The sequence below is a fragment of the Sprattus sprattus genome, assembly GCF_963457725.1.
Source record: "Sprattus sprattus genome assembly, chromosome: 7".
Classification (NCBI taxonomy): domain Eukaryota; kingdom Metazoa; phylum Chordata; class Actinopteri; order Clupeiformes; family Clupeidae; genus Sprattus; species Sprattus sprattus.
In genome coordinates this window covers 33629822-33651923 of record NC_137926.1, presented here as the reverse complement: position 1 = coordinate 33651923, position 22102 = coordinate 33629822, and the positions used below count along the sequence as shown (strand labels likewise).

At 41.1% G+C, this 22102-nt stretch overlaps 1 protein-coding gene across 1 annotated transcript in view; it reads left to right on the top strand.

Moving 5' to 3' along the window:
* Window positions 1-22102, top strand: part of cep290 (centrosomal protein 290) — a gene marked incomplete at its 5' end in the record, with an annotated part of 73492 nt that overhangs the window by 43125 nt on the left and 8265 nt on the right. The window contains 7 exons of the mRNA XM_080841806.1: window positions 874-1087; window positions 4034-4171; window positions 4262-4483; window positions 4941-5078; window positions 7305-7450; window positions 16183-16341; window positions 16455-16566. Of these exons, the coding sequence (XP_080697932.1) occupies window positions 874-1087; window positions 4034-4171; window positions 4262-4483; window positions 4941-5078; window positions 7305-7450; window positions 16183-16341; window positions 16455-16566 (1129 nt within the window). The remainder of the gene's footprint in view (window positions 1-873; window positions 1088-4033; window positions 4172-4261; window positions 4484-4940; window positions 5079-7304; window positions 7451-16182; window positions 16342-16454; window positions 16567-22102) is intronic.

The following is a 22102-nucleotide window of genomic DNA, read 5'->3' as shown; positions in this document are numbered from 1 at the left end:
GAATCATCGGGTGTTCATAAGTGTGGCACTCCCCATCTTTCTCCCGCTCATTTTCTGTCCATTCTTCACTGTCCATACAAATAAAGGCTTGAATGTTTTTGAAATGTACTTCATTATGAATATTTGTGCCCCATTCCCAAACAACAGAGTAATAGTGAGATGTCTGAAAATGTAGTAAAAACTGAGCATGATGGGTGCTTGTTGAGATCTCTCCTTTAACTTCATAGGAGAAATTTGGTCAATATAGAAGCAGGAGCTCTCAGCCTTAAATTTCACTTTGAATCTCATTTTCGTTCTGGAGAAACTAATGAGATTTTTTTTTAGATTTTCTTTTTTTACGGGCTTTGTGTGTCCCCAAAAGTGGCAGTTGTCACTGGCAATATAGATAATGGCTTTCCGTTTAATTTATCAGGGGTTAGAAACACTAATATTGATCTTTCACAATCACTGATTGGCTGTCAGCTTGTTTTTCACACTTTTTTGCAACCATCACTATCAATTGAAAATCAAGTTTTGTATGTATCTTTCTAGCATGCTGATTCAACATACAGACACTTAATTCATTTAGACCTAACTGAGTTAGACCAAATTAGGTAATACCTCCTACTTTCATTCATGGACACACCTTTCATTTCTCGGTATTGTTTACATGTTAATTCTGTAACTATAAGAGTCACAACACTCCGTAATGATATTGAAAGAATTATCTCGTTTACCGCAACTTGCGAGTTGATTGTGTGATGCGTTGGAATAAAAGTATTATAAGCTATACATCTTTCACGAGTTTCCTGACTCTCTGCAACCGAACCTTGGATTAAGGATAACAGAACCAGCCTACTTCTTCAATTTTAATGATATTATCTTTTGTGACAGGCTGGAAGGGAACCACACAGCTCAGAAGAAATCTCTACAACAAGAAGCTGAGGAGCTCCGAGCCCAGGCTGCTCAGATGGCCAATGAACTGCACTGCCTCCAGACAGAGCTGGACTCCCAGAGAGAGGCTAATATCCGTGCACCAAGCCAAACCATGAAGAACCTGGTGGACAGTCTGAAGGCTCAACTCTGCCTCAAGGAAAAGCAACAAAGGGTTAGTACTCTACTTTCAATAGTATAATAATTCAATTTCAATTCAATTTTATTTATATAGCACCATAACAATACAATTGCCTCTAGGCGCTTTACAGAGCCCAGAGCCTGAACCCCCATAGTGCAAGCACAATGGCAACAGGGGCAAGGAAAAACTCCCTGTTAGGCAGGAAGAAACCTAAAGCAGAACCACGGCACATAAGGGGGGACCCATCTGCTTGAGGTCGGCCGGGTGGAGATAGGAAGGGGGGAAGGGGGAGGGTTGTGTGGCAGAAGGGGAAGGGAAACAACAGGGGTTGTACACAGCCAGCATTTGGTCGATGTACATAGTATATGGGCCATTCTACCGAATTGGTGCAAAGGTCAGAAATATTTAGATTTTTTGTATGTTTTATTCCCAAAACTTTGTCCGTATGTATAATGTACCATATCTAAAGTACACTTATCTAGTAAAAGAACAGTCAATTTTTATATTGTATTTTCAGAATGTGTTGGAATGTTTTTCCTCTTCCAAAAATTGTCACTACCGAAACATCACATTTACTATAGTAAAAAAAGTATTATTATTGACCTGTTCAGATTGTGTTTCCTTCCCTTCTCTGAAGAGTATTTTTACAAATATTTCTTGAAGGTTTTCAAAATGAAATCCATAAAAATGATTTTTTTACCAAATGTTCAAGTTCAATTTATACAATTCATCAAAATCTAAGTGCAATATTTCTTTGTAAAATGCAAAATACTGATCATATTGATTCCAGAGTTGTTGATTGATGAAATTGAACATACATTAATCCAATCAGTATCATAACATTTTAGTTGATTACTCAATATACTTAATTTTTTACAAAACATCCTGTGTTTCGGTAGTGCTGCACTGTTTCGGTAGTGACATCCAGTGTTTCGGTAGTGACTGCACTGTTGGATGGATGTTCATTTCTCTCCCAAAATCTTCCAAAAAGTGCTCTGGGCCGCCCTTTAGTCCACACAACACATTTATTTAAAAATTATGGGATTGAACTACTTACCATTTCATTTTGTCACTACTGAAATCATCAGGTCACTACCATGTGTTTCGGTAGTGACTGTTTCGGTAGTGACAATTCTAGCTAACTTTAAGCATAAATAAAGAATTCTAACAAGCACACGGCATGCAAACACATCTTTGAAGAGGTGAACACACATACAAACATAAGATTTTCCATGAAACCCAAAAAGGTTTACTTAATTGAAGAAAACATGCGTTTCGGTAGTGACAATTCTTAAGGTTACACGTCGATTTTCAGACTTTGGAACACATTTATATAAAAACTATGGGATTTAGCTACTTACCATTCAACCATGAGGGTCAGAGATGCAGTGTCACTGCATGGTCAAAAATGCAGAGTCGTGGCTAAAACACATGCTCAGCCAATGGACTAAAACTCTTGTGTTTCGGTAGTGACATGAAAACTAGGGACATGATTTTTTGAGTATAGAAAATTGATTTAAAAATTAAACCCACAATAAATCTAAATATTCCAAGTTCTGTTTCAACCCAATCATAAAGATCTTTGGAATTAAATCATTGAAAAAAATCTAAAAAAATTGAAAAGTGTTATTTAAAGGCATTGAAATTTAGATGTCAGGGTTGGGGACAGCTACTTCCCAATAGAAAGTACCCTATAAATGATGATTTTGTATATATTTAGCTTATCACTATCTCATGTAATGCATTGGGTTTATATAGACCATAACATTTTCTAATTAAATATCTATGCCTAAATACCTAATTGTTTTGTAAATAGTTTTTATTGTTGAGGGACTGCATATTACACGAATTCGGTAGAATGGCCCATATATACAGACATCCGGTGGTAAATACATGATACAGGCAAGACCAGTTTAGTGGGTATAGACTGTACTCATAGGGTAACTGTTACAGGGGTAAGGAATGTAGGGACAGAGAAACATTTCAGTGGTGGCAATAGTGTATATTGTATATAAATGCTAGCATAGGGTATGGGGTAGAGTAAGTGTACGGCAATATGGTGGCGGTGGGTGCAATTGACCGAGGGTTTCTACAGGTAGACCAGGTGGAGAGAATACAGCAGCGTCCCATAGCGGAGATAGTTTAGATTAGGAGGGAAAGAAAAGGAAGAGAGTGAATGGGTAGAGTTCAGCTGTCCATATGCGTAGATGAGGAGTGGTGTTTCCACTTCCATCAGAAATTGGAACATGCTATAAGGGAGAGAGAACATTTATATTAGTAGACATCAATTTCAGAAACAGATAGGGAGATACCTTTGGGTAGTAGATTTAACAGTAGGCAAAATGGCTATTTTATCAGTGTTATTATAGGCAAAAGCAATATGATATGAAAGGAGAGAGAGATAGAGAGAGAGAGAGAAAGGGAGAAGATATGTTTAGTAATGCTGGCATTTAGCATTTTGTTTGGTAGTGTACATATGGAGATATCAGTCGTAAGCTTTAGGGTTGCAGGGTACACAGTGCCCACTTGGCTGGTGACAGTCGCAACACGCGCCGTAGGCAGTACCCGGGATCCGTAAAGGCCTTCCTACACAGTACAACATGCGCTGTCTGTAGACCATATTTTTATTGTTATTAGAATTCTTTGGTGTTCGGATATGTCTGGGTGGCTGGCACAGCAGATGATGGGTTTTTCGACGCAATTACTTGTGGCTATAGGATGCACTAAAGAGGAATGTTTATAGTCTTGATTTGAATATAGGTACGGTGTCTGCCTCTCGGATGGAGGCAGGGAGATTGTTCCAGAGGAGGGGGGCTCGGTAGCTAAAGGCTCTGCCTCCTATTGTGGTTTTTGATATTCTTGGAATTACCAGGAGGCCCGGAATTACCAGCCTATTAGAATGGAAATTAACTGTATGTAACATTTATTTTATTTCTAGCAGTTGAGTATGTTTTGCAATGAAACCTATGTTTCTGGCAGGCTTTGAGCAAGGCACTGCAAGAGCTGCGTGCTGAGATGACCTCCCATGCAGAGCAGCAGATCATTGTCAATGTCACACAGAGAGAAGAGAACTTCAATGTTCAGCAGATTGTTGACAAACACACCAAAGAGTTGCAGGTGTGTTTACATGCCTTAAATTGGGTTTGGGGGTCAATTTATCATTTCTTTCTCTCTCTGGACTGAGCTGAATTGTTCTGTATGAAACAGGGGCGTATACAGGAGCTGAACGAGGAGCTCCTCAAGGTGAAAGAGGGTGTGGGTGTGTCCCAGAGCAGAGAGAGCTCCATGAGGGAGTCCCACGAGGGCCTAATGGGAGAACTCCAGAGGAGTCGCAGAGCTCACACCAAACTGCAGGCTGAGAAGGCAGTCTTGGAAGACAAGGTTGCTAATCTGAAACAGAGAGTGAAAGGGCTCAGCAGCAACTTGCAGGTCAGTATCTCCGATGCCATGAAAGTAACTGGAGAATCAGTATGCCAATATGCTTTAAGAATGCCTAATCCCCCCATCCCTGAATTGGGTAAATCAGCACATTCCAACCAAGTGGCACTCTGGTTGTCAATGCCATTTTCCTGTTTTAATGAAGGCATTCAATTAAGTTTTATATTTAAAACTAAAATGACAACTGCATGTAGATCCAATGACATGGATAATCTTTGCAATCTTGTCTGAATTATTTCAAGTTTAGTGTTGTACAAGGTGTCTCTGAAGGAATCATTGTCTAATGTGCTCTTGTGTTCATTGAAAAGGCATTTCCTACTTTTTAAAAAATGTATATATTTTCTTAAACTGTCCTTTTGTCCTTTTGCACTCTGAGATTCTGCCTAGAATGAAGAGTGCATAACAAATAAAATGAATTATTATTATTATTATTATTATTATTCAGCAGAGTCAGAGCGAAGGTGAAAGCAAAGGGTCCACAGTGGCAGGGTTACGCCAGAGAATCTCCAAACTGGAGACGGCGCTGGACAGAACCAAGACATCAGAGCAGCTGGAGGGAGCGCTTGGAAGAGAGGAGAAGGAGAAGGTAAGACACCAGACAGTTCACCAGGACATCACATCATATTTAGTATAGTACGTATATGTAGTATAGTATATTTAGTATAGTATATGCAGTTCACCATGACATCACATCATATTTAGTATAGTATATGTAGTATAGTGGGCCGAGGGTTTCTACAGGTAGATCGGGTGGAGTGACTACAGCAGCGTCCCATAGCGAAGATAGTCTATATTAGTATATATACAGACTGAGTGGGTAGAGTTTGGCTGTCCATATGTGTAGAAGAGGAGGAGGAGTGATGGTGAGGAGCAATGTTTCCACATCCATCGGTATTTGGATCATGCTATAAGGGAGAAAAAAAAGAATAATGTTGGAAACTGGAAACTGTCTAGGGGCCGTATTCACAAAGCCTTTTATCTTACCACTAGGAGTAGGGATGAGAACCTTTACGATTTTAACGATTCCGGTTCCTTATCGATTCCTGCTTATCGATTCGATTCCTTATCGATTCTCTTATCGATTCTTATTGGGTAAGGGGTGAAAAAAGAGCACAAACGGATTTTTTACATTAATGTTCTTTTATATAAATTTCTAGAATGCTGCACACACCATAAACAGAATGTTTACATAAATAACCAAAAACTTTTATTAAAAAACAGACATTCTTGCCACTAAATATAAAACAACAATATTTAAATGCATATGTGGTGAGAGTGTCAACTCTAAAGCTATACATTGACATTGCAGAGCACTGTTGATTGCTATTTCACTCATCTATACTGTATAGATGAGTGTATGAGTGAATGAGTGAAATAGCAAACAACCCCTATACAACCCCCTATACAACCCTTTGGTTCCCATCCCTAACTAGGAGTGCTCCTAACTCGCGCTAAAACCTTTTACGTAGGAGTAATTTCTTAAAAGTGATTCACAACGGCTCTGAGACCTACTCATACTAAGGATAATACCAACTCCTAAGCTTAAAATAAAAACTCCGTTGCTATGGATGACGACGATTCTCATGCACGAGTTTAGAAGGGGTGAGGACGGTGATTGGTTGTTGACAGGCTCTCTCATTAAAAACTCATTTGTGACGTCCCTCTAACAATCCCACTATATCAACTGAAAATAAGAGAATAACCTAGGCTTCAAATTAAGTCATATTAAATAGTTATGGAGAGTGCAGTTAGCAGAATGCACACGCATGATGACAAGTTTGTGCATCCAACGGGAATGACACTTTGCACGATAAGATACATAGAAAGCGATCAATATATAATATGGCAATTGCATGTAATCAAGGCAGTAATAATTAAAGCACCCAGCAAACTGTTAGGCTATTATATTTCCAGCCCTTGACCACTTCAAATATCAGCACATACGGCCCTTCAAGCCCTCCAATCTTAATTGATCAAAGCGAAACGAGCGTGAACCGTAGCCTAGGCGAAAGCCTACTGGTCCCAGGACCAATAGCCACTGTCACCCCAGCGGCATCCAGCTGGTAAATTCTCAAAAACCTGCGACCGCTCTCCGTTGAAATGCACGAGTCATCGGTACATCCAGGCCACGGTGGACGAATTATTGTAATGTGTGTCCTGTCACTGGACATTCCTGCCATCGCCATGGAATTTACTTTGATATTGTGTAATTTGGCGATTGTCCAAAAGCAACTGGATAAACTGTTGGATGATGTGGGGTCTACAGTGCGTTGATAGTTTGATGAATTAAACGGCTGACTGATGATTTCCAGTGTCGTCATTTGCGTTTTCAGCAAAGCCAAATAGGCTATCTTTATGTTTCCAAACATTTCACTTCGGGACACATCGTTGTTTAAAGGCGTCATTGCATCCCGCGCTAATTCTACGACAATATTAATACCTTCACGGTTTAAGCAATGTCTTTTATCAATTCCAAGTCGGCTGCAGCCATCTTACGATTTTTTGTGAATAGGTCTTAGTGATTTAGGAGTCCTCATGAGGAGTTTTAAGCTGTCCTAGACTTAGGTGCTACTTTTAGGGATAAAATATTTTGTGAATTGCTCTTAGTAAAAAAAATTAGGAGTCCTACATTTAAGACTGACACGCCCATTATTTTTAGGAGTTTCTCCTAAATTCGCCACTTATGAACTACTTTTAGCCCTAAGATTCTTTGTGAATACGGCCCTAGGAGTATAAGGCTTCAGTGTTCATACACTTGTTCCTATATGTTGCTTTAAAGTAAAAACACCTAATGTCATGAACTGTCTTCCAGATGTCAAAGGAAGAGATTACAAGATGGGACGAGGGTAAAAAGTGGCACGCCAGAGTGGAAAAGGTCCGAAACATGCTGAAGGAGAAGGAAAGAGAAGTGGAAACGCTGTCAAAACAGTTGAATACCATCAAAGACCTCTACACCAGGTTTGATACATGTTTTGACAAAACATAACTGTTTGTATTTATGATTGGGGTTTAACTGATAAGTTCCTGGAACTCTATTGTTGTTAAACTCATGTAAACACAACTATTAGATGCTGGTCATTTAACAAAGACCATGTTTGACCTGTTGCAGACCTTATGCTTCACAATGACACTTGTAACTTGTGGAACAGGGAGGATATAATCTTGTTATGTCACAATCATTGGTCATTTCTACAGCCATCTTCACACTGTGTCATAGCTGAATAAATCTTGATTATAGCCTTGAGGGATAACACATATCAAAGTGAACAGAATGACACACCATTTTAGATTATGCTCTTAGCTAATCTGCGCTACAAAGTATGGGAGAGTTATCTGGTTATGTCAGTGACAATTTTTTTTCAATTGCTAAAAAAAAGATGTTAAAAGCATAAAAATGTAATAGACGCAAAATGCTTTGGCCATGAAGGCTGATATAAAACATATTTAAGCAATAAGCCCCAAGAGGCCGTGGTTTGCGCTGATTTTAGAACAGGTAAGGGGAGTTGTTAGGCACGACGCGAAGCAGCGCAAACCACGGACTCGCGGGGCTTATTGCTTTTCTAAAACTGTTACTACAAATATTTGATATGGTTTCATAAATGAAGACAATTCAATTTAAGAAACAATAGTTTAATGATAAACCGTCATTCTTCCGCCACAAAAAATTATAGTTCCTAAATAAATCGTTGCCACGCAACCCTTGAAGCAACGCAACAGCCAGATGGAACACTGGGTATGAAATGCGCTATATGAATGCCTTGCCATTTGCTGCGCAGTAATATGGAATGTAATCAGGTCAAATTGTAAGGTTATGCTGGGTTTTACAACGGCTTTTAGCCAATCACAAACAAGGATTTGAACAATCAGTTTTAGAAACAAGTAATATCACATCAGATATATCCTCTGAATGTTGGAGGTATTGTATCGTATAGCTATGGAGTACTGTACCAAGTTTTCTTGAGAAAAAGGTTGTGAAACCACATGGTGGCTTTCTTTCATGGCTAATAATGAAAATTAAATATTTAGTCAGTTTAGATTAGAAGGTTACTATGATAGGGTGACCAGACGTCCTCTTTTTCCCGAACATGTCCTCTTTTCGAGACCTCGATGCGTCCGGCAGGGATTCCAAAAACGTCCGGTATTTTGCCTCGTCGCAAAAAAAAAAAAAAAATCGTTTTTGCCTCGTCGCATATTTGTGTTTCTCAGGGTCTTTCACATCGCCTTCTAGTTATTACAGCCTTCCAAGTTCTGGAAATGGCATCTCCCTTACGTTCCACCTTCTTGCGCGAGCTGACTGTAGAGAGAACTGTCATTGGTCGACCGATCTCAGGGTTGCCAGAGCCACGATAATTCTCCTCCAAATACGACCATTTTGAGCCTTTGGTACGTTACTTTGCCATTTTCAATCTGGCAACATTGAGCACATTGCCGCTTTCAACAGCACATTACATCTGCAGCCATGCCTAAACGTAAATGTAAAAAAAAACATGTTTTCGCCTAGGCCGTGATGCTTCGGAAGCTGAGTGCATGACATGCAGAGCAGGCACTTACGTGTCAGTGGCAAATAAAGGTGGCAGCGATTTGGAAGCTCACGTGCACTCTGCAAAACACAAAACTGCAGCAAGGGGAGAGAGCTCATCGAGTAGTGAAAGACTTTTTTGTGAGTAAAACCGACACTTCTGTTACGGCTGCAGAGGGTACCCTTGCTTTTCACACAATAAAGCATCACAACAGCTAAAGATCAATGGACTGCACATCTGGTTTGCTAAAAAAGATTTTCCCAGATTCGGTGACAGCTCAAAAAATCTCAAGTGCTCGCACCAAGACAGAAGCCATTGTTAATGCCGTGATAGCCCCACATTCTGTCGAAGTTGCTCTGGAAGCACTAGAAGAAAAACTGGTCTGTGGCGTGTCTACTGATGGCAGCAATCATGGAGCTGAGAAACTATTCCCTCTGCTCATTCAATATTTTGATTGGAAGAATGGTGGTCTGCAAAGTAAATTCATTGAAATTAAAAGCACCCCCAATGATTCAGCTGACACCATTACAGAATACATCAGAGAAACACTGGAGAAGATAGGGATATTTTCGAAATGTATTGCATTTACAGGTGACAACTGCAATACCAACTTTGGGGGAATCCGGCGTCCTGAGGAAGGGAGGAATGTTTTTGCCAACTTAAAAAAGTCCTTGCAGAACAAGTCTTTAATTGGCGTGGGCTGTCCAGCACACATTCTGAACAATTGTGTTCACCATGGAGCAGACACACTGGATGTTGACATTGAGAACATGTATCAACATTTTCATATCTATACTGTGCGCACAGAGAACCTGAAGGAGTACTGTGAGTTTGCTGGTGTCGAGTACAGAACTCTCCTCTCTCACAGCAAGACACGGTGGCTTTCATTATTCCCAGGTATCGAGAGATTGCTGCAGATGTATCCAGCCTTGAAAGCCTTCTTTTTGTCTCAGGAAAAACCACCCATGCTGCTCAAAAAGTTTTTTGAAGATGAGTTCAGCGAGATTTACCTGTGGCAAATGCATTCTCTCATGTGTATATTTCAGACGCACATTCAGGAGATTTCAGAACAATTCAGTTGAGAACAATTCAGTTGTGGAAGTAAACAAAATTCTTGACAAGGTCCACACCATGCTTCATGAACGGAAGGCAAATAACTTCATGCCTCTTAAAGTCTAGAGCATGCTGGCACAAAAGCAAAAGAATGGATTTGGTCAAAGGTGTGACCATTTCAGTGCTGAAGTACAGGGCCTGTACAGTGCGTGTCTTGGCTATTTAGAGAGATGGATGGCGCCCATGGAGGAGTTCGCCACTTTCGTGTGGATGGATCTGAGTGAGATACCTGACTGGAATGATGTTGAGGGCTGTATCAGGCACCTAGCTGAAAAAGGGGTGGCAATTGATGATGCAAAGTGCTTTGATCAAGTCACCAATCTTAAGAGATTCATTGAGAGAAGTAACAGTGATGAAGAATTCAGTGAACTTCAAGCACACCAGAGGTGGACCAAATTCTTTGATTTCTAGATTTTTATTCAGAGCTGCTCAAGATTGCACTTTTTTTTTTTTTGCAATACCTGCTCACAATGCAAATGTCGAATTTTTTCACTGATGCAAGCCCAATGGACCAAGGAGAGGAATCGGTTGCCTGTTGAATCACTGAAGGGGATTCTGTTCACCCAGTACAATTTCAAAAACATGACCTGCAAGGACTTTCATACCTATTTGATAGGTAATCGCCGACTCCTGGGTAAGACTCAGTCTTCAGAGAAATATGGCCAACCACATGAGGAGGACTGAAAAGTGTCTTAATTTTCTTATTATAATATGTGGTCATATAAGTAATTTATTATTTAGAATATTGTATTTGCTCATTATTGGTATGCATTCACATAGTCATGGTGCGGCATGCTATACATAACACCCCCCCACGCCCCCCCCCCCCCCCCCCCCCCCCCCCCCCACCACCACCCCGCAACGAAGTGTCCTCTTTTATACAAATTAAAATCTGGTCACCCTATACTATGATGACAGACGTTTGTTTTCTACATAGGTAGGCCTTCCTTCTTTGCTAACGGTAGGCTATATTGTGTATTTGCACTTGCACAACATACATTACATTAAATAAAACACCGGAGTAAAGTTAACGATGCCTTTACTGGATTTCTCTACACGTTACAAACATGAATCTTCTGCTGTAGTTAAGAGTATCAATGCGCGCTCAGTACTACATTAAAGATATCACATAAAGAAAAGTAGTTCCTATAACTTTAACTAAAAGTAGTTCCCATACTATATATTTATGTGAACATAACATTTCCTCCTTTACAGCATTGATGTCCATCTCATTGCGTATAAGCTTAACAGAAAAATCATATCCATTACTGGCACTAATTAAACCTTAGTTACTACATGAGTGTTACACAATCTTAACCTTAGTGTTGAACACTTAAAACACTAAACTAACACACACACTAAACATTTAACATGAGACAATGACAATGCATGGCTCTTTTTTTTTTTTTATATAATTCCAGCCTTTGAGGAGGATGGTGAGCTCTTTCAGGATAGCGTCTCTCTTGAGGCTCAGGGTCCTGAACAGGAACCTCGGGGCCATTCGCATTGACAGGTGTGTCAGGTGAGTTGCCATCATCAGGAGGAGTCTCTGAATCCGGGAACATCAATTCATCCGAATCCTCAGGAACAGGAGCGTCATCTTCTGTGTTTTTGTTGGTCGCATGGTGAGTTGTTGCATCCAGCAATTGATCAACATGGCGTTGCCAGATGACCCCACGTCCAATGTTCACGGTGTATGTCAGAGGCCCTGTTTTGGACAGGCTCTCACCATGCTGCCATTTTTGCTTGGACTGTCGGTAATCCCTTGCCAGCACTTGTTGTCCAAATACAAAGTTTCTGACATGGCGTGGTCCAGCTTTGATGGACTGTTTCAGCGTCACATCTCTGCGTAGGTCAGGTTTCAGCAAATCTAGACGTGACCTCAGCCGCCTTCCCATGAACAATACAGCCGGAGCTTGACCTGTTGTAGCATGGTCAGTGTTTCTGTACGCATGTAGGAACTTTGCCATCTTCTCAGGCAGTGACACCTGAGCATTGCCCATTGTTTTCATTGACTGCTTAAATGACTGGACAAAGCGCTCAGCAAGCCCGTTAGTAGCAGGATGGTAAGGTACAGCAGTGGTATGTTTGATACCATTTTTCCGGATGAATGATTGGAACTCTTCCGATGTGAATTGACTACCATTGTCACTGACGAGTCGCTCAGGCAATCCTGTTCTTGCAAAGAGTGTGCGGAGAACTTCTACTGTTTTTGTGGATGTTGCATTTTTCACTATAAAGACTTCTGGCCACTTTGAATATGCATCAACGACAACAAGAAACATACGATCCATGAAAGGCCCTGCATAGTCTACATGGAGTCTTTGCCATGGAGCGGTTGGCCACTCCCAGCTGTGGACAGGGGCAAGTGGAGGCTGTTTTTGTGTCAGCTGACATCCAGAGCATGTCTTGGCTAAATCTTCAATCTGGTGATCAATGCCTGGCCACCATATGTAGCTCCTCGCAAGGCTCTTTATCTTTACAACACCCATGTGTCCTTCATGAAGTGCTTCAAGGACTCTGGAGCGCAGCTTGGGTGGCACTATGACTCTGGTGCCCCACATGATGCACCCATGACACACAGATAGCTGCTCACGTCGACTGAAGTATTCAGATAAGCCCACTGTGTTTTTGGCAGGCCACCCCTTCATCGTTAGCTCAAGGACCTTTGCTATAGTTGGATCTCTGCTTGTCTCTTGTCTGATCTGTGCACTGGTAACAGGTAAGTTCTCCATATGGGTCAAATGAAACATCTCGGCTGGATCATAAGATGTATTGTCCTCTGGTTCACATGGCAAGCGCGAGTCCATCAGCATTTTCATGCTGTGTCGTTCCCTTGTACTCTATCACATAGTCATGTCCACCTAAGAACAATGCCCATCTTTGTAAGCGTGCTACAGTCATAGCCGGAATAGATTTCCTTGGGTTAAAAATGGCCACTAGGGGTTGGTGATCTGTAATCAAGGTGAAGCATTTTCCATACAAGTATTGGTTGAATTTCTTCACACCCCATACCAGGCTCAATCCCTCTCTATCAATTTGTGCATAATTCTTTTCGGCAGCACTTAAAGACCTAGAGGCGAAGGCTATAGGACGTTCTGAGCCGTCTGGCATTTTGTGGGAGAGGACAGCACCAATGCCATATGGCGATGCAGCACATGCCAAGCGAAGAGGTAAGTCTGGGTTGTAGTGTGTCAAGACCTTTTCCGACGTTATCAGCTCTTTTGCTGTCTTGAGTGCCAGGTCACAGTGTTTAGTCCAATTCCAGGTTGCTTTCGCTTGCAGGAGGTTGTGCAATGGATGGAGTACAGTCGATAGATTAGGCAGGAATTTATGATAATAATTTATCAGACCCAAAAAGGAACGAACCTGGGTGACGTTACAGGGCTTAGGGGCTTTCAAAACAGCGTCAATTTTGTCCTGTGATTTGTGGAGGCCCTCTCTATCTATCCTGTGTCCAGAGTACTCAATGGAGTCTTTGAAAAACTCACATTTGTCCTTATTGGCTCTGAGTCCACATTCAACTAGTCTTGTTAGGACTGCTTCCAGATTAGCAAGATGAGAGCTTTCGTTATGGCCTGTCACAATTATATCATCTAAGTAGCACTGTGTGCCAGGAATGCCCTGGAGGACCTGATCAATAGCAAAACTAGCCTATTGTACCGAAAAAGACTTTTTCGATGCATCATCCATTTCCATTTGCAAGTACGCTTGGGCCAAGTCAATCTTTGAAAAATGTTGTCCACCAGCTAAAGATGCAAAAATGTCTTCTATGCGTGGCAACGGGTATTGGTCTGCATGTAAAACTGGGTTGACAGTAACTTTGAAGTCACCGCATAGCCTTATTGCACCATTTTTCTTGACTACGGGTACAATTGGTGTTGCCCAGTCCGACCATTCAACCTTAGACAGAATGCCTTGGTCTTCAAGCCTTGTCAGTTCTGTCTCCACTCTTGGACGCAGCGCATACGGGACAGGACGTGCTTTCATGAACTTGGGCGATGCATGTTCATCCACTATGAGGTGTGCTTTAATTTGTTTGAGGGTTCCAATGCCCTCTTGGAACACTGGCGCTGCGCGCTGTAATAGCAGGTTCAACTTTTCCTGTGTAGCTACAATGCTTTCATTCTGACTGACCTGCATTGCCTTAATGGATTGCCAGTTAAGCTGAATCATTTGCAGACAATCACGTCCAAATAACGGTACCCCTCCACGTGGTAGCACATACAAATCCAGAATTTTCTTTTTGTTTTCATATTTCACCTTCACCTTCAGTTTCCCTACTGGCACCACTTTTTCTCCTGTATATGTTTTTAGTAACACTGGGGTGCGTTTCAGTTTCAGCTTTGCAAACTTTTCTTTGTAATCTTTCAATGATATCAGTGAAACGCAGACCCAGTATCAAGTTCCATTTTTAATTTCTTCCCTTCAATCTCTGGGGTCACCCATATAATTTGTTTGTCACTGTCTGCTATGGAGTGGAGTTCTATGTGTGCCAGACTTGTGTCAACATCATCCGAGTTTGATCCACTTGAGTCTGTGTCATTCATTTAATTAACTCTTTTATCCTTTCTCCTATCTCTGTGCTCTCTGTGCTTTTCCTCATTCTGTTTAATTTTACACATTCTCTGTATGTGTCCTTTTCGATTGCACAGTCTACAGTTTGTATCACGAAACCAACAGTCTGCTTGGTCATGAGAGCTTTTTCCACATCTAAAGCATCCATCTCCTTTCATTGGGCATTTAGTTGTGAATTTGTTGACATTACATTGATTTGTAAATTTCTTTTGCAATTCTACGGCATCCCTTGACGCAGTTTCCATTGCTACGGCAACTTCCAATGCCTTCGCTAACGTCAAATCTTTCTCGGTCAGGAGCCGTCTTTGTATGCCTTCATTATGCATGCCGCACACAAGCCTATCTCGGAGTGCATCGGACAAGCCCGCGCCAAACTAACAATGTTCTGCTAGCTTCCTGAGCTCTCCCATGAAGTTCGACATTGACTCATGCTTTTGCTGGTTTCGGTTATGAAATCTGAATCTCTCCGCAATGAGGAGGGGTCTTGGGTTAAAGTGCTCCTGTAGCAGTCTAGTTATGTCCTTAAACAATTTAGTTGCTGGCTTTTGTGGTGCTGTTAAACTTCTTAGCAGATTGTAGGTTTTAGCCCCCATTACACTTAGCAAAACTGCCACTTTCCTGTCATTTTCAATTCGGTTAGCAAAGCAATATTGCTCCAGTCTCTCAATATAAGTGTCCCATTCCTCCACAGTACTGTCAAAAGCATCCACACCTCCAATAGCATAAGCCATAATTTCGTTTTGAACTTAGTCTATTTTCTCTCTCTCTCAAGTTGTTGCGTTACTCACGAGACCGTTGTTCCATCCTTTTCACTGTTGCAAAGGGAATCTAGCTTGCTAGCAGTAGACAAGGCACCAACTTGCAGACGGGAAACTTCCATTAAAGCTGCTCCACAAGCAATGTCGTCCTTTAAAATCCTCGTCGCCAATTCTATTGTGTATTTGTATTTGCACTTGCACAAAATACATTAAATAAAACACCGGAGTAAAGTTAATGATGCCTTTACTGGATTTCTCTACACGTTACAAACATGAATCTTCTGCTGTAGTTCAGAGTATCAATGCGCGCTCAGTACTACATTAAAGATATCACATAAAGAAAAGTAGTTCCTATAACTTTAACTAAAAGTAGTTCCCATACTAGATATTTATGTGAACATAACACGGTATCTATCCTCACTACCACTGGATTGTGATATTTAAATGAAGTATGGTAGCTAGCTTTCCTAAAAGCACAGTATAAGTCATGATGAGTCAATGGTGAGTTCACTACAGGTTTACATGGGTGTTACATTCAGGCAGATTGTTTAGTGCTCAGTTCAGTTTTCTTGGACATTCTCAGGACCTGTTGTCTCATGAACGACCTTTAAAGGAAACATACTGTTCCTAAAATAAAATAAAAAATTCTTGTATCCTACATGTACATCTCCAAACCTATTCATGAACATTGTTTCTTATGTTCACATTATCATTATGAAAGGGTGGAGGGGGAGAAGATTCATCTCCAAAAGAAACTAACACGGAGTCGTGGAGTGACTGCAGACCAGGTCATTGGAGCACGGAGTCTGGAGTCTGAGAAAGAGATTGAGGAACTGAGGAGGAGAAATACAGAACTGGAGCGACAGATTCAAACTATAAAGTAAGTTAATAGTTTGTTAGGTGCTTGAGGCTTAAGAAGTGGTTAGCATCTGAATCATTGAGTCAGCACGCTATGTTGACACTCTACTCTCCACACACTGTGACCTTGGACAGACAGCAACAGGCTTTACCAAGAGATGCTGCAATAGAGGACATGCACCTTAGGAATCGCTATCTCGAAGACAGGATCCTGTGTTTGGAGACCCAACTTTCCAGAGAAGCATCGGTAAGTCTGATTCTGAGATAAGTGTGTACGTCTGCTCTCACCTCTTCTATACCTCCTCCATTTTCTGCCTTTCATCCCGTCTTTGAGTTTCAAGTCTCTACTCACACTGTCTATAGTATCTCAAATTACCCTCAGAGTGTCTTAATATACAATGATTCCACCTTTAACATGTCATTAACATATCCTTGAATAGGTTAGTGATAATCGTAATGAGGGGATCCTGAGTCATCCTTCTAATCTTTTCTGCTCTCAGATTAGCTTGTTTTCTTAAAAGAAATGTTAATAAGTTGTTGATGTCTTATTCCTCTAGTCCTCTTGTATCATGAGCTTCTGTGAACATGCAACTTTAAATAGCAATTACTATAGACTACAAAGAGCCAGAACGTTGACATTTTTCTTATGTTTTTTATTTCAACAAAATACCACTAAAAATATTTGTTAATTGTAATAGTTAGTTGTAGTTAGGGATGCATACCTAAACCCACGTTCAGGTTCAGGTCCGAATTCGAATCCAGAGGTTTAGGTTCAGGTCCGGACCTAATAAGTCCGGACCCGAACCCATGGCATAATTGAATATATGAACTGTTTAAAGTATACTATTAATATAAATACATACAAAACATTTGGCTTCAAACTACAGCTTTTTTTTTTTTTTTACTTCAAACTATGAACATTATATTAACTGTAAACAACAGTTTATAGTTTACTTAAATAAATATAAATAAGTACAAAAAACACACAGACACTCTGCACACACTACAGCTTCAAACTTATTTTGCAAAAATATGAGCATATTTGCCTTTGGAGTCAAAAATGTATTATTTTGTTTGTATTGTATTATTTATTTCATGGAATTTCACCATGTCTGATACCTATCTTTTCTATCTGTTTATAGTTAATCTTTTTACTTGAACACACTAAGTACGAGAAAATGTGCACTGCCCCTTTAAGAGACTAGGATACGTTTTGCTGTGATCTCCGTTTATTTGTCAGTCTGAGGTTGCTGATTTGCTGTTGACCTTCTCCCCTCTTTTGCATTTGCTGCACGTCGCGATGTTTGAATCTTTTTGCGCAAAATACAGCCACACTTTTGACCGTTTACCTTTCGGTATTTTCTCTGTTAAAAGGTTTATGGCTAGCTCTGTTTGTTCTTGTTCTGTAAAATGCTGCCTGCTCTTCATTGTCATAAGACTGTTGCTATGAAAAAACCAATGAGCAACACAGGACAAAGTTTATATTGGGAGCTAGGGCAGTTGTGATAGTGCCCCACGAAATCTGCCTGGCAAAAAAATACAAAATAATTCATATAGATCATAGTGACACCACTAACGTTACTGCTAGTTAGCTATCGCTAGTTTTCTACTGTTTTGGAAGCAGCCCCTGTGTTTCATGTTGCAGCCTGAAATAATTCCTGTTTATAAGACAACATTTTACATAAGTTTTCAAGATTTAGCTGCATGATTTGTTCCTGTTATTTATTTAAATCGGCTCAGGCACCGAAATCTGCGTGACATTTCGGTCTGGGTGCGTAACGGTATAGGAATGACTTTTTCCACCGCGAATTCCGCGACCTATGGAAGGTTTAAGATGGTCTTGAACGAAAAGGATATAGTATGTGAGTGCTAGATTTTTTTACAAGTCCAGTACCGAATCACTGGGGTTTCGGTTTTTCTGGACCTGGACCTAAACGTTTTTACAAGTCCAGAACCGGTCCGGCGTACCGGTACGCATCCCTAGTTGTAGTTGTTCAAAAAAGCTTAAATATAACAAGGTCTTGTATGTCAAGATATGTTTGCATAGCAAGTAAATGTTATTTCAGGCCTGTTTCTGAGTTGTACTTTTAAGAGAACAGGTTACATCATTGAACAACCCTTTGAAATCCACAACTAAATACAACTAAGTGCTGTTGATTTTGATTTTTACTAATTCTGTACTTTTTTAAATGTACTTTGTTGCATCTTAAAGTTTACTTGAATCCACCTTTCAGATAACACGTAATACCCTTACAATATGCAGGAAATATATTTATAATTCAACCAAAATGTGTGGATAATACAGTGTAAATTTACAATATACTGTATACATATATTTATATTTACTATGTTGAATTTAGGCTATATTTAAAGCATTCAAAGCACACCATTAAGTAATGCGGTAATAAGTTCTTATTAGTAAACTTAGTTACTACACTGAAGTACTACTAAAGTAGAAATGTACCTGTAATTAGCACATTTGTAACTTATTAAGTTTTTTTCAACTACAATTGAACTTGATAATAGTATATGAAAATCGACTAAAATTGAACTTGCATAGAATATTTTAAGCAATCAAAGCACACCATTATGTAATGTAATAAATGTACAGGAAGATGTTACCACCTGCTGGGCATTTCTGCCTGTCGCACCTCCTCCGGTGCTCAGGCTTTTAGCTAGGATTTTTTGAGGGGGGGTCCATTTTGTATTTGAAACTAAAGCAACGAAACCCCAGTGACCCAGCAAAACTAGGGGGGTCTGGGGGTATGCTCCCCCATACGATTTTTTTTTTTTAAATAACCTTTCAAATAGGGTCCTCTAGTGGGTTTTAGGAAGAGACATGAACAAAATTTAGATTTATTATATGGCATAAACATATCGCTACCCTAGAATAATAAGGTTCTATCTGACATTTTTGTCAAAATTGAGTTATTTACATATTCCTATTCTGGCATAATTTATGAACATTATTTAAGGTGTTTAAAAAAAAAAAAAAAAAAAAAATTGAGTGTTTTATTCTGAAAAATTTGCCACATTTGTCAGTTTTGGTATATGCAATGCTAAAACTTTAAACCTCAATATCTCAAAACTGACCTGAACGCAGATAGAACCTTATTATTCTGAGGTAGCGATATTGAAGACATCTGCTGAGATTTTGTTTTGGATATGTGTGAAGCAGGAGCACCCCTGACCTGGGAGAGAAAGCTTAGGAGCAGCTACTACCCTTTGCCTCCACTGTTTATGTGAGGACTCCTTCTCTGCAATGACTGGGATCAAAACAAAACAGAGAAACCGACTGTGCCTGGAGAATAGCCTAATCAGTTGCCTCCTTTTTTTTTGAAAATAACCTTTTAAATAGTGTCCTCTAGTGGGTTTTAGGAAGAGAAATTAACAAATGTAGATTAAAAAATATGGCACAAAAATAAACATATTGAAGACATCTGCTGAGGTAAGTGCTAATTATAGTTAATGTCAGATATCCTCTGTTCAATTTTCAAACTTTCCCTCACTATATGATTTTTTTAGCTTGAGCAATATTCCATGACAAATGATACGATGCCAACGTGACCGTTTCAGAGTACTTCGTAAATTTCCCAAAAAGCCGAGTCTGTTTCTCTGACTGACGTTACAATTCAAAGTATGTACCTTGTGCTTGGACAGCTCTGTGACGTTAGGATCTCCTGGGCTATATTAGCATTGTGTGTGGAGAGAAGGCGCTCCAAGTTGTAGGCTTTAAAATGCGACAGTGACGTTTGGCATATTAAGCAGAGGGGGTTTCCATTTCGCTCCGCGAAATTCAGGCAAGAACGTCCGGTGTTCATCTTCATATTTTTGTTTAGCTTTACGCTTTGCTGTATCCATGGCATTCTTTCAGTAGCGACTGCTAGTCTGGCTAGTTACTCTCTGAGACTGGGTGCACACATTAGAATGTTTCATGTTTGGAACATTAACGTTACTTGAAGACATCTATCAAGATCGCGTGATGACAAAATATACATGAATAAATACCCCATTCAAATCGGACAGCTTTTTGTCTGTATTTCCAAATATATTGCGTGCAAAATATGCATTTTAGATTTGATGCAGTTTATTTTACAATATGAAAATTCTGTACACCAAGAGAAAAGTCAGTAAGCACTCGAGCTGGAGCCGAGCCTCACGTCAGCCGGCAAAGAGCCGCATGCGGCGCACGTTCGCCACCCCTGATAGCGGTATCAGACTGTTGTTTTACGTGTTGCAACGTGAATACGCTCATTAACGTTTGTGAACACGTTTAAAAAAGTTTGACTGACTGAAAACGGGATGAAAAACTTAAGGCGTGTGTAGGGCGTCTGCATAAAAATAGTGCGTCCAATTTCTTATTATTTTAGAACAGCGCACGGACGCATGCCTGGCTAAAAGCCTGCCGGTGCCCATGGATCAGCTGCAGGGTCATCAGCCAGAAACCACCATTCACCAATGTTTTACCCCTTTAATTCTGGAACGTCTCCTGGTGGCGAAGCAGTGACAGGGACGTGTCCCTGTCACCCCCTGCAGCTGATAGTTGTTCTCCCCTGCGTCTGTTGTCTGGGGTTAGGTGTTATTACCCTAACACCTATCCTTCCTCCTCAGCCAGAGCCAAAAGATTCCTTTCTCAGCCTCCTCTGCCAGGTCCTTTGTTGCCCTCCTTAGCCTCCCTCGGGTCACTCCTGCATCCCTCAAGAGGCGTGTGGTTGACAAACCCAAGAACCCTCGGCATCCGACCTCCACTGGGTAGATGGTAGCCTTCCAGCCAGCCTCCGGGCACTCAGCAGCCAGCTCTGAGTACTTGGCCTTCTCACGTTCAAAGGCGGCCTCCATCCCCTCCTCCAGTGGTACTGTGAGCTCCATGACGTGCACAAATCTTGCCTTGGTTGACCATACAACTATGTTTGGCCTGAGAGATGTGGTGGTGATCTCCGTGGGGAATTGGAGCTGCCTGTCGAGGTCAACCCTCATGTTCCACTCCTGGTCGGGGGAAAAGGGCCTTGATACTTCTCTTGGACTGGTGTGTCTCCTTACCCCTCCTTTCGGAGATAAAGCTGGTGTGGTCCTCTGCTGGTGGTGGTTCATTGTTGCACACCTCCAGCACTTTGGCTAGCTTTCTCAGGACCTGGTCATGGCGCCACCTGTAGCGCCCCTGTGAAAGCGTGATCTTGCAGCCTGCTAAGATGTGCTTGCGTTGGGGGCATTGCAGAGTGAGCAGCATTCTTCATTTCCAAACCACTGGTGGAGGTTCCGAGGACAGGGAAGCGTGTCGTAGGTTGAGCGAATGAGGAAGCTGAGTCTTGCCTGTGGAATCTTCCACACGTCTGACCAACTGATGTTCCGGTTTGCAATTCCCTCCCAGGTTGTCCAGCTTCCTTGTCGACCCTGCGACACCGCCTTGATCTTGTAGCGATCTTCCTCCATCCTCGTCACCTCTGACACCACCATCTTCTTCCTCTCCCTACGGTTGGCCTTGGACCAGAAGCGAGGAGCCTCTCCCCATCCTAGCCCTGCTCTTCCTGCCTGGACTCTGCCCATGATCTCCTAGGTGTAGCAGTCGACCGACTGCTTGGTCAACCTTGGTTTGGGCATCCCACATGCGGCCGGTTGGAACCTTGGTGTTTGCATTCCTTACCGACTGGTCTGTGGACTCCCGTAGTTCGAGAACCAGCCTGGTCTTCTCCTGCATATAGCCCAAACTCCCAAAGAGACCTGTTTCAGATAGGCACTGTGGCAGCCCCAACCACTTTCTGATGAATGAATTGGCTTTTCCATCC